We start from the raw sequence: 13,427 nt of genomic DNA, 5'->3' as shown, positions 1-13,427 counted from the left end.
CAGAAAGCAACAGAGTCAATGAATCTGGTGTAGGCCCATCACACCCAGCCTGAGACATGGTCTCCCTTCAGGAGGCTGTGAACACTATGGACAGAGAGGAGGGCCAGGGCTGTGGGGCCTGGCAACACCTGTTCGGTAAGAACAGAACCTGGTTCCTGAAGAATCTGTCAAGCCAGCAGGGCCTCTCAAATAAATAATCAAGTGCATAGAATTAAAGGAAAGTGGCACCACAGACAGAGCTGCTGAAAGATCTGAGGGTACAATAGCCACAGGTGACTTTAACAGAAAAAAAAAAAACCACATACACACACACATAATTACTATCTTTAAAGAAACATGGGAGGACCCCATACCCATGAAGAGCAAACAATTATGAAAAATAAATCAGAGATCATCTAAACAAAAAATAAGTTCGTGAAATCTAAAGAAAAAAAGAAATCTGACATACAGTAGTACACACACATAGTATGGTGCCATTTGCATACGAAATAAATGTGCAAAGTATCTTGACCTACGGATGCACACGTGAGTGATAAAACTATGAAGAAAAGCAAGAAAATTATCTCCTTATAATTCAGTACATTGACCTAATCTGGAGAGAGGGGCCAACCACTATGTACCATGGCAAAGGGCTTATGTGATGTGAAAGCTTCTTCCAAGACTTGGCATGGTTGTTGCTACACAATGTTTATTCCAGAATGCTTCAGTTGACTATGCAATTGTCTTATGAAAGTTCTATATGTATGCTAGCCTACAATAAAATGCTATAAACTCATCTAATAAAATTTGTCGAAATACCACATCAAAGGAAAAACTATCAAATCATCTCAATACATGCCCCAAACAAGCAGTTAATCCTATTCAACATTCATCCATATCCAAGAATCTTAGCAGTATCAGAATAGGTGGACATCTGCATTGAAAAGCAATGTTCATCAAAGAACGCACAAATGGTACAAAGTGCGACAGTTTCCCACTTCACATGCTACACCTTCTTGAAGCCAAAGTCCCTTAAACTCCAGGTCTGAATAAGAATGCAACAGAATCACTACTTCCAGCCTGTGTTCAAGGAATAAAAGACTTTTTTACGTTCTTTTTTAAATTTTACAACCCCTTCCAAATGAGATAAAAGGCTCTTTATCCCACTAAGGTCCTGAGCAGAAAACAGGTATCAGTTAACACCTATGCTCATGATAAAAAAAATTGTCTATAAATCAACTAATCAGAATTGACACTGCTCAGTAGTACAGGTTACACTTTATAGAATGTGCATGAATCTACGATGACCAGATACTAACAGGAAATGGAACAGGATCACACATTGTCACAAACGCTGCACCCTGCATCAGTCATTATTGTTTTCACGAATCTTTTCAATCCATGTCTTCACCTTTCTGAATTTGAGCCATTTTTCCATGGCAGCATTCTGAGGCTAAGCCCCGGAATAACACAAGGCAGCAGCAAAAGGCGAGGAACACACCTGAGAAACCTATTACCCTCATTAAGGACAAGAAAAAGGTAAAAAGAATTCATTATTTTACATTTACTGAAACCTGAGGCTGGACACAGACATGGCTGGTCACAGCTGTCAGGTGACAAGATCGACTTTTATTTGAGCCCTGTCCTCCTGGAAAACAGCAAAGGTTAAAGGAATTCCCCCACCCTGCTGTGTTCCGGAATGGGACCCTGCAAGGACCCACCCTTCCCATATAACTTAGGTAAGACTCATACAGTTGACAAAGCCAGACCCAGACCCTCCAAATTCCCACTCTTCGTCTCAGAAATGATTAGGTGACCTGATTGTCCCCACTGATCCATTGGAACAAACTGTCTTACAGTCACGCTCTGGGTTAAGCTTCCCTCCTTCCTCCAGGCCCCTGCATGTCCCCACCCTGAGCCAGGTGGCAGCCCTGCTGAAAACAAGCAGGCATGGGGGTGAAACATTCTCGGATCTAGTATCCCATTGTGCCAGCCTTCCATTCCATCTCCCCACAGTTGGTTCTTTCTACCGTTATTCACTCCCCTCCATAAAAGAAAAACTATTTTTACCCAGCTCTTCGGATGCTTGCAGACCCGGTCAGAGTGTTCTGTTGAAGCTGTCTCCCTGCCACTACAGCATCAGTCCCCCAGCCCAGTATCACCTGTCCCCACGCCTCTCTTGCATTTCCCCTCTGCCCTATAGCAACAGTCCCCAACCCTATTGCATTACCGCTCGAGACTGTCGCTTGTCCCTGTGTAAACAGCCTTTCTGATAAAGTTCCCCGTCCCCCCCCCGCCCCCGTCCAGCCCGGATCTGATTTTATCTGACGGGCTCCAGGGCGGGTCCCACTCCGCTCCCGCCCGGCCCAGCCAGGTGACCGCGTCGCCTGCGGGCTCAGCGCCTGTCCCCTCGCGCCGCCCTCCCGGGGCCGTCCCCGCGCTCCCTCGGCCCCACCCCATCCCCGGCCGGGCAACCGGCCCCGCGCACTCACCATGTCCCTCCCGCTCCTGGGAGCGCCGGAGAAGCTCCGCGGCCTGTGAGGGTGAGCGCGCGGGGACACCTGGGCCGTCCGCTGCAGGCGGGGCGCGCGCGGCCGCGGGCACACCTACGGCCCGCCCTCGGAGCCTCATTGGACAGAGCTAGAGGCCGTGCAGCCCTGATTGGAAGGTGCTGCCGACGTCAGCTCCCTTGATTGGACAGCTACCCAGTCGCGCGTACCCCTAGCTCCCCTGATTGGGCAGTTCCGCCGGCCCATTGCGCCTGATTGTTCCCTGGGCACCGCCCCTGTCTTCCCTGATTGGATAGTTCCCTAGGACCCGCCCCCTCTAGCCTGAATGACAAGCGCGTCGCGAACACTCGTAGCGGGCCCCGCCCACCCGGGGGACCTTCACATCTAGGCGAACTCGGTCTGGCCCCGGGCAGCCCCTCCCCGACGAAGGCGGGAACTCCAGACTCAGTTTCCCCATCCAGCGTCCTTGTCCGGGGCAGGAGGAGCCAGGGCGGGACGGGGCGGCCTGGGGTTCTGTGGGGTCCCCGGGTCTGTGCTCCGCGTCTCAGAGAAGGAGTCTTGCTCTGTTGCCTCAGCTAGAGTCAGTGCAGTGGTATCCTCATAGCTCACTAAGCTCACTGCAGCCTCAAACTTCTGGCCTCAGCGATCCTCCTACCTCAGCCTCCTCAGTATCTGGGACTACAGACAGGCACCAGCTCATTTTTCTATTTTTCTGTAGAGATGGATGGGATCTCCCTCTGTTGCCCCAACTGGTTTAAAAGTCCTGGCTTCTAAGCGATCCCCCTGCCTGCCTGGGCCTCCTAAAGTGCTGGGATTACAGGTGCAAGTCACCGTGTCCGGCCAGGACCCAGCTTTGACAGTGCAGTACGAGCATGATTTAGAAGTTACTCAGACAACTGCTCTCCCAGATAAGGATGATGGCCTGTGAGGACGAAGCTAGAGCCCAGTATCAGAAGTCCCAGTTTCACAGGCAGCTGTCCTGTGATGTCAGCAGTGCGGTGTGTGTGCCACTTTGTTACCCAGCTCAGCAGAACATATGCTTCATCTGGGGGATGTGGAAGGAGATAAAGGGCCTTGATCAGTAAATGCAGCAGCTAAATAAAAACAAAACAAAAACACCCTCATTGTTTGGACCTGCATATTTAGCTGTTTTAGAACACAGTGGTTTCCTCCTTGAGTTTCAAATACAAGACTGCTACAGTCACATCACTATATTCAGTGGTGAAATCTTATTGCCATCATTCTCATTCCTTTTTATTTACAATCAGAATAAAACTATTTCAAATAAAATTTTAAAACCACATAAAACGTCACACACACATAAAAAAACCCCTACATAAACATGGACTAGAAGGTTACATGTCAAATTAGAAAAAGTGGCTACCTCTGGGCAGGGAGGGTGAGAAATAGCTGTTAGTGTTTTACAAGTATGTGCAGCAAATATGACTAAATGTTTAAATTTGTGTATTACTTCTATATTTTGTATTATTCCATTAAAAAGCAAATTGGGAAGTGGTTTAACTGCCTTGTTGAGATTAAGGAATTAACTGGGATTGGAAAGTCATTCCTCCATGCAAATTCACAAATAACACAATAATAATGTCAGTTATCTAATGAACACCAACCTACTCTATGCCGTGTACAGGGTTTCTCAAAGCCTTGGATAATTCTAGCTGGTGGGAAGCCAACCTGTTCATTGTGGGGTGTTGAGCAACATCCGTGATCTCCATGCCCACTAGATGCCAGTGGCAAGAACCAAAAACGTCTACGGACATTGTCACTGCTCTAGACCCTTTATTTGATATTAGAGAGTCTTTTCTCCAAAGCCCACGGTCATAACCAGTCATAACCGCTGTAACTCTGCCGTCTGCCCTTCAGGGCTCTAAGATGTTTATATGAGGATGATGGTTGCGGTGCTGAGTTCACAATAGTAATCAACTCACTACTTGACAAATGCAGGTTAAGTTACGTACTTTCCTTTTACAACTGTGGAAACTGAGGCACTAAGAGACTTAAACAACTTCCCCAGTAACACCCGAGAGCTGATTAAGGTTTGGGGCCAGGACTGGAACCCAAGGCTGGTGCCCAGCTGAGCAGACAGCCTCCGTGCCCAAGATATGAGCGAGACAGTAAAAATCAGCTGCGAATGAGAAGTATCTGCCTGGATATGCATCAGGCTGGGAAGATAGACTCAGGTGATGCCACCTGTAAAATTAACAAAAACCAGTATTTCCTCCAAGGACACCTTCGTCTCAGCTATCCCTGTCTTCTAACTCGCTAAAAACTCCGCCCAGGAAAATCAGAACCTGTGCCTGAAATTTTATCAGTTAAGAATGAAACTTCTCTCCCTTGCCTGGAGGATCTGATTCCCTCGGACACAGAGGGGTCCGTCTCCATTTCCAACACAGATGCAGGGTTCAGATAAGGGAGTTTCCGGACACAACAATGAACGGCTATCTTATCTTGTGGTTCTCAAGGAAACGGGAATTGGGTCCACTTAGCAGTCCAGACCCGCGGCTGACCCCTTTACACATAGCCCTGACTTGCTCTGAGCCAATGGAAACCACGCAGCATTCAAATTTCACCTAAACCCTACCAAATCCTACGGTGGGAACCGCCGCAGGTCCTAAAGTCTAGGGGGCCAAAACGCCCCGCGCCCCCAAAAAAGACCCCGAGGCCTCCCCCGGTTCCACCGGCCTCCGGAGCCACCTTCCCGGGGAGCAGACCTGGAATCCCTCATTAGAACGAGCCCGCCCCCTGCCCTTTGAACTCCGCCCCTGTCCTTTGACCCACCCACCCCAGGACCGCCCTCCCCACGCTTAGTCCGGGTCACCGAAGAGACGCGGGGCCAGGTCCTGCGGTAGACAGCGGAGGAACCGCCCTCAGGAGGCGCTACGGCCAGTAAGGGCGACACCAGTCGCGGGCCACGAACCGGTACTTGTGCTTCCGCTTCCGGGTCTGCCAGGAGCGGAAAAGGGAGGCAGGCCCGAGGTTTAGGATTGGTGAAGCCTCAAAGATGGGCGGGGTGGGCTGCATTCTCCAATCGCTGAGCAGGAAGCAAGTAGTTCCCCCGCCCTCTGGGATGCGATTGGGCCTTGTGGCCGAATCCGCCCCACCCAGGGCGTGCCCGACGCGAGATTGGCGTTGTCGGCGTGGTCTGCACTGGGATCCACCCCGGGGCGTGACTACGGCGCGAACAGGCCCAGGGGAGAGGCTGGGGGCGTGGTCTCTCGCTGCAATCGCCAGATTACGCTGATACACAATAAATGCTAAAATAAGCAATACGTGCTCGATTCCTCCAGCCAGCACTGTCTTCGCGCTAGCACACTCCCATACGGAGATACTCCCATTGTTGGAATTTTTCTTCCTTGTGTGTCTTTTATTTATTCCAGAAATGGGATCGTGTTTTATGCATTTTTTTACACGTGGCTTTTCTAATGAATGCGTTGTGATATTCCGTCCCGGCCGCTAGATGACGCCCTAGCTCACATTTTCACATTTGGGCATATTTTGTTGCTGTGCCTTGGGTAGAACCAGGAAAGATTCGGGGGGTAGAAGTATTCGCCTTCCAACCTTGTCACTCGGTCCCCCAGAGACGAACGGTATTTGCCTTTATTTGCAGATAACTTTGCATAACCTTCCAAAGACGTACAGAAGCAAAAATGTGGGCTTCTCTCACGTCCTAGACTCTGTTCTTTGCACTAGGGGATACAGCAGTAAACAGAGCACAGAAATCCTAGTTCTTTTCCGTCTCAGATTGCAGTGGGGAGCGACAAGAAGTTAACCATGTTAATAAATACCGTGCATATTATAACATAGCCCAATGGTGTTTCGTGCTAAGAGGACTATACCCAGGTAAGGGAGAGAGGCGTGGCTATGAGCACCTGTGCTTTTGCTCAGTACCGCCCCCCAGGCTCTGCACACGGGGAGCCTCCAGCCTCCCCTAGTCCCCAGGTCCTCCCTTTCTGGGCTCCCAGCCCCAGGTTCTAGACACAATGCTCCTTGGTGCTGGAGAGCTGGCCTGGGGTGACAGAAGTGGGCCTGGGTCAGACCTGGCTGCGGGCAGCTCCTGGCTGAGCTGCCATCTCAGGCACCTGTAGAATCTCAGGTGTGCAATGGATGGCAGCTCAGGAAGAACTAGGACAGCCGGCTGGAACTGCCTTAAACTAGCAGGTTCAATTTAGGGAAAACCTGGCCAGGTGAGGCGGCTCACGCCTGTAATCCTAGCACTCTGGGCGGATGACTTGAGGTCAGGAGTTCAAGACCAGCCTGAGCAAGAGTGAGACCCCCCCCCCTGCCGTCTCGATAAAAAATAGAAAAATTTAGCTGGGCGTGGTGGTGCACACCTGTAGTCCCAGCTACTCCGCAGGCTGAGGCAGGAGGATTGTTTGAGGAGTTTGAGGTTGCAGTGAGCTATGATGACGCCACTGCACTCCAGCCCGGGCGACAGAGTTAGACCCTGTCTCAAAAAAAAACAAAAAAACCCAAAGACCAAGTATGTAGAAAACAAAAAAGCAAGCAACAACACAGAGAAAATACTTGTGAAATATATATCTATAGGCATCCCTTGGTATCTGCCTGTAGGTTACTTAAAATACCTAATATACCGTCAACGCTATCTAAATAGTGGTTATGCTATATTTTAAAAATTTGTGTTGTTTTGTTCTATTGTTATTTTTTATCTTTTCAAATATTTTCTATCCGTGGTCAATTGAATCCGAGGGTTTGGGATCGAAAACCGCGAATATGGAACCCGCGGACACAGAACCCGCGGATACCGAGGGCCAACTATATTGACCAAGGGATCGTACCCAGAATATAAAAACAATTCTTTCAACGGAGAAAAAGCATGACCACAAGAGGGCGCCTTTGACTGTCAAAACGGCTTAGTTTGCTGTTCTTTAGAAATACCCACAGAAGGCAAAGAATGCTACTTGCTCTTAGAGTTAAGGGAGGTAACTTACATAATTTATGTATATATATTCATATACACACAGAGAGGATAAAGCAAAATGGCAAAAAAAAACACTGGGAAAAGTGGAAGAAGGATGCAGAAGTTCTTGGTACTGTTCTTGCAACTAACTTTTCTGTAACTTGGAAGTTATATCAAGATAAAAAGTAATCCAAAAATAGTTTCCCAGTTTGGACAATAAAGCATATGTTAATAGATAGCCATGCAATGATCAAAGAATAATTTGCAAGATTTTAAGTGTTTGCAACGATTTTCTCTCATCCTTTTTCCTATGTTTCTGGTTTTGTTGCTGTATTTGCCAAAAATATAACTGGTAACATTTTTACCTTCAGGAATTTTAGAATCGTTTATGGTTGAAGAAAGGAGGGAGTTCCCAACAAAGCCACTTATCTGAATCACCCAGACACTTTTTTCTTTTTCTATTTAATCCTGAATTTTATTCCTTCTCAAATTTATTGCCGTGAAGCATCACACTTGGGCAATGACAGGAGAAATTCATTCATTTCACTCTAAACGATCACTGCTTGCAAACGGCAGCTGATGTCTGCGGTTATTTTCTTTCCGTAGCCTCTGTTGTTGGTGTTGCCATCACGACACTGCTTCCTTGTATTTCTATTAGCAGGTCTCTTTTCTCACTGAAATTTTTATTGAGATAATTGTAGAGTCACATGCAGCTCTAAGAAAATAATGCAGACAGATCCTTTCTGCACCGGGCCAAGATTCCTCCAATGGTAACATTTTGCAAAACTAAAGTGCAGTATCACATCCAGGCTATCTGTGTGTGTGTGTGTGTGTGTGTGTGTGTGTGTGTGTGTGAGAGAGAGAGAGAGAGAGAGAGAGAGAGAGAGATTGAGGAAAAGAGAGAGAAGTTCTATACAATTTTGTCACCTGGATAGTCTGTGTCATCTGCCACCACAGTCAAGATATGGGACATTGGCCACACCACAAGGATCTCTTGCGCGTCCCTCCTACAGTCACAGCTACCTCCCTCTGAGTGCTCCCATCACCCTGACTCATCAGGAAGCTTTTTGGAAAGACACTACTCCCTTGGGAATCCCCCGATCCCACTCCCCAATCTACTGACTGGAGGCTCCAGGTTGGGCTCAGAAATCTGTACATTTAAAAAGGTTTCCAGCTGATTCCAGGGCTGGGGCAGGATGGGTAGAAGAGCCCGGAACCCCAAGTGCAGTGGTGCACACCTGTAGTCCCAGTTACTCCAGAGGCTGAGTGGGGAGGATTGCTTGAGTTCAGGAGTTCGAGTCCAGCCTTGGCAACACGGTGAGATTCCATCTCTAAAAAAATAAAAGGAGGGGGGAGAGGGAGAGGGAGAGAGAAAGAGAGAGAGAGAGAGAGTAGAGGGAGAGAGGGAGAGAGAAGCTTGGATCATCTGTTTATGCCAGGAAGCAGGTAGGTGCTCTCAAAAGATTATAGGGACGCAGTTTATAGATTTATAGGAGCTGGTATTTGAACTGAGAATCCAAGTAGGTAAAGGATGTATCATGATGATATTAATATCAAGCAAATGTGTTCCATGTGGAAGGAGTAACCCGTGCAAAGGCCCTGTGGTCGTCTTTGAGGACCAGCAGGGAGACCTTTAGGGCTTGAGTAAAGGGACTGCACTCAGAGGGCAATCACTGCCATGGTAAAGACCCGGTGCAGCCCTCAAAAGCCATTCTGAAGACTTGCACTTTGCCTCTAAGCATGTGGGAGCCATGGGAGGAGTTTGAGCAGAGGAGGGACAGGATCTGATTTAATCTGTAAAGGACGGTTCCAGCTGCTGTGCTCAAAATATATTGTAAAGAGGGGTGGGGGAAAGAGCCAGGCGTGGTGGCACCTGTGGTCCCAGCTACTCAGGAGGCTGAGGCAGGAGGATCGCTTGAGCCCAGGAGTTGGAGGCTGCAGTGAGCTGTGATGACGCCACTGCACTCCAGCCTGGGCGACAGAGTGAGACCCTGTCTTAAAAACAAAACAACTAAAAAGGAAGAAAAAAAACCCTCATTCCCTCTTCACCCCATTGTCTTTTGTTTGCCCCGGGAGAGCCGTCAGCCCTCATCACCCCCCCTCCTCCTCTCCCCTTCTCATCCAGGCTTCGGCCCTTGGGGCCCCAGAACCTGCCCTTGCCCAGTGTCCAAACCCAACAGTCACGTCTCCGTCCCTGCCTTCCTTGGCAGCGTCTGACCCGGCAGGTCCCCTTCGCCTGGGAACACCGAGGCCCCGGACCCCACACTCTTCCCGGCTCCCCTCCCCATCTCTGGGATGCCCCTGGGTCTCCCCTGTCTCTGTCCTGGGCCCTCCTCCCTCCTCCACCCCCACCCCTCCCAAGGTTTCATCTCTACACCTGGGCCCTGGGCTGGTTCCTTAGATCTCTCCTGTTACCCCTGGAGGTGCCTCTGCCCCAGGCTTCCTGCCTTAAGAAATAAAAACATTCATTCCAGGTGCTCAGCCTAAAAACACCGCTGTCATTAGTTTAATCTATCCCAAATCTGCCCACTTCCCATCCACCTGGAACACGGTAGTCCCCTCTGGCTTGGTTCTTGGTTCCCGCCTGTGCCTGCCACAGTCTGTCCTCCCCGCAGCAGCCACCAGAGGGCGCCCGTGAGCACCTGAGTCAGGGCCCGGCCCTCCTCTGCCCACAGCCCTCCATGGCTCCCACCTCCCTCAGGGTCAAAGCCCAAGTCCTCCCTGCAGCCCACCAGGCCCTGCATGACCTGCCCTGTCCCCTCCTCACCCTCCCCTCCTCCCTCTCTCCCCCTCCTCACTCTGCTCCAGCCACACGGACCTCCTCACTGTGCCTCCCACACGCCAGGCGTTGTCCTGTCTGTCCCAGGGCCTTTGCACAGGCTGTGCCCTCTACCTAGAATGCTCTTCCTGTCGGGACTCCCATGGCTGGTTCCCTTCTTCCTCCAGGTCTCTGCTCAAACGTCACCTCCTCGGAGAGGCCTTGGCCACCCTGTTTTAGGCTGCGACGCTCCTCCTAGCTGCGCTCACCTCCTCCACCAGGTCCCCCGCCGCATCTACGCCACTCCTCCCTTACGACCTAATGTGCCATTTACTCCAAGGCCGCGTGTGTGTCTTAGCATCCGTCTCCCTGCCTGGGCTGTCGGTTTGGGTCTTTCTTATTCACGGCCGAGTCCCAGCACCCAGGAGAGGGCCCGGCCTGGCGGGTGCGCTACACGTCCCAGGTGAATGGATGAAGAGAGAGAAGGGACTGTGAGACAGACCAGGGGACAGTGTGTTCTGGGTGCGGACTGTCGGGCAGAGTGGTGGCTGCCGCCAGGAGAGGGAGGGGACTGGTGGGCGGAAGTGATTTGACATTTGCGACGTGATTAACCCAGGCAGATGGTGGCCCAGGGAGGAAGCCGCCCAATCCTCTTAGCTCAGAATCCCTTAATACTTCCGCTGCGTGGGTCACCTCTGGGCCACCCCAGCCCCTCCAGGCGGCCACCATGCCGGGGCTGGCGGACCAGGAGGCGGCGGAGGGCTGGAGCCAGGCCCCGCCACTGTACGAGGAGTACCGGCCGCCCCCCCTGGACGCCATCCGCCTGCCCCGGTACGTGCTGTACCTGCTGCTGGCCGCGCTCGTGGTGGTGGCCGTGGCCTACGCCATCGTCGGGCACCTCATCAAAGACCTGGCGCACGACCTGGCCGGTGAGCCCGGCCGCCCGGGGGTGGGGCCGCGGGGGACACTCCTGGCTGGGCAGAGGAGGGCAGGGCGGGGACAGGACACGTCGAGGGGGCGGCCCCTCACCCGGCCCCTGCTGCAGACTGGGCGTTCGGCCCGAAGCCGGACCAGGAGGACGCCCCCCGGGAGCTGCGCCCCAGCCTGGCGGGCGAGGACCTGGAGGAGCTGGACCTGCAGCTGGCGCTGGCCTGGCGGGGCGAGGAGGACGCCACCGGGGAAGCCCCGGCTGCCCGGGACCCCCGCCGCCCCTCCATCGCCTTCAGGGAGCCCCCGACCCGAAGCTCCTTCTGGAGGCTGAACTGAGCCGGGCCCTGGATCCGGGTCGCTGCCCTTTGGTGGCGGCGTGGACGGAACTCGCGCACCCGGGAGCCCTTCCTAGCACCACCGGCCGTGCGCTGGGGACAACGTTCTCTTTCCTGGCAGGCAGGTGCCGGGGCCTGGATACCGGCTCATCCCAGGCGCCTGCGACCGACCGCGGGGCCTGCCCCACTCGGCCGCAGCCGGGCCGCCTGCAATCTGTAGACTAGGACAGCTACGGGACTTAAAAAGTCATAATGGCGGGTGTCGAGCTTACCTAGTGCTCAGCGTGCACCTGCCACCGTGCCGGGCAAGCTGTCCTCAGGCATTATCGCATTAATCCTCTAGGGTAGGACTTACGCCCCATTTAACAGATGGGGAAACTGAGGCACACAGCCGTGCAACAGCCTCGCCGAGGTCTCAGAGCAGAGAGGGCTTTTCTTGGGAAGAGCCCGGTGGACCGGCTGACTTTGGAAGGCAGAAGCTCGGAGGCAGATCCTGCCCCCAACCGCCGGCTGGGCCTCCCCCCCTCCCAATCTTCCCCGCCCCCACCTCCCCGGCCGCAGGTGCCGCTTGTTTCTGGGGGTCCTGACTTCCCGTCCACAGCGAGAGCCCCCTGGGCGCAGTGTGGAAGCTTCCTTCCTTTCTGAGAGGGGCACAAGATCAGGCACACAGTAGGAGTTTAATATATGCCTGGCCGGCAGGCCAGAATGGGCACGTGGTGGTCCTGGGGCTGGCACGCCTCAGCTCTGTCCTTGTCCTGCCGAGTGGCTCGTTGCCCGTTGGTTGTCACTGATCTCTGGGAGGCAGGACACCCAGGGACACCTCGGGTGACCTGTGAACACGTGTGCAGCGGCACACACACGGGCCGCCCTGCCACGGGCCTGGGCCATGGCTGCTCCCGTGGCAGCCAGGGTGGGGTCCCCCTTCGCCCCCGGGCAGGGCCAGTTATCTAATCGACTCGGGGATCAAGGTTGCGGAGCCTGAGTCACCAGCCTCCGGGGGTGTCCCCACGCGGGGGTGTCCCCACGCGGGGGTGTCCAGGTTTGCAGGGGAACGGTGCACACGGCCTTGTCGTCCCTGTGCGCACCCGCAGGCTGGTTGTGGGTCCCCAGGGCCCGGCGCCGGGTGGAGGCAGCCTGAGCTGGCGGTGAAGGAGACGCAGGTTCGAATCCCGCCTCCGGCCCTTGCTGCACCAGCGCAGCTCTCCCCGGCTCCGGCTCCACGAAGTGGGCCTGGCGCAGTCTTGAGGTGGGGGGTTAAGAATGGGAAATTCATTGTGTAAAGTCGCTGAGCACGGAGGCTCGCGGGCGCTCTGTGGGCGCAAAAGGTGGCTCTTGTTACATTAGTTGTACTTGAGTCCGGCCACATGCACGCAGGGGCTGAGGGCCCAGGCGGGGAAGGGCGGGAATGGGGAAGGGGGACCCTGAGGCTGGTGGCCTCCAGGGCAGGGTGCAGGGGGCAGGGTGCGACTCTCCGAGTTAATTGTTTCACAGGGTCCAGAGTCTGACCTCCTGGTAGGGGGAGGACAGTGGGGCAGGAGCTGGTGGGGGAGAGGGCGGTGCCAGCCAGCTGGTGCCTGGGGAGGGGCCCCCTTCCGGGACTCAAGCCCTCCCCGCCCGCCTGGACCCGCCCGCGGCTGTCTTATCAGGGTGAGCAGGGCCTCACCCGCACCTGCCTGCGGGCGCCGCTTGGTGCTGCCGCTTGGTGGCTGGCAGTGGGCTTGACGGTCATGGAGAACCTGGGAAGCTTTCTCGTGCTGGGGGTCCTGCTCCTGGCCCCTGCGGAGGCCCAGCAGGGTAGGTGCAGGGGCGGCCAGAGGTGGGGGGGCGTCCCGGGGATGGAGCTGGCTGGGGGTTCACTATCTCCCCACTTCCCACGATGAGAAACAGGCCTGGGGCAGGGGGTAGGAAGAGGAGGAGGAAGGCTGGCAGCCCCCTCCCCAGCCCCATCCCTCTCCCAGCCCCCAGCCCCCTCCCCCTCTCCA

At 53.8% G+C, this 13,427-nt stretch overlaps 1 protein-coding gene across 1 annotated transcript in view; it reads right to left on the bottom strand.

Annotated features, from left to right (window-relative positions):
* Nucleotides 1-6,574, bottom strand: part of ZNF77 (zinc finger protein 77) — a 10,730-nt gene extending 4,156 nt beyond the window's left edge. The window contains exons 1-4 of the mRNA XM_012646142.1: nt 6,542-6,574; nt 5,606-5,674; nt 5,386-5,447; nt 5,287-5,344 (exon numbers count right to left, since the gene is read on the bottom strand). Of these exons, the coding sequence (XP_012501596.1) occupies nt 5,287-5,344; nt 5,386-5,447; nt 5,606-5,674; nt 6,542-6,574 (222 nt within the window). The remainder of the gene's footprint in view (nt 1-5,286; nt 5,345-5,385; nt 5,448-5,605; nt 5,675-6,541) is intronic.
* Between the last annotated feature and the right edge of the window lie 6,853 nt (nt 6,575-13,427).

The sequence above is a fragment of the Propithecus coquereli genome, unplaced genomic scaffold (genome assembly GCF_000956105.1).
Source record: "Propithecus coquereli isolate 6110/MARCELLA unplaced genomic scaffold, Pcoq_1.0 Scaffold241, whole genome shotgun sequence".
Lineage (NCBI taxonomy): Eukaryota > Metazoa > Chordata > Mammalia > Primates > Indriidae > Propithecus > Propithecus coquereli.
The sequence above is the reverse complement of the archived record's forward strand: the minus strand, read 5'-3'. Positions and strand labels throughout refer to the sequence as shown.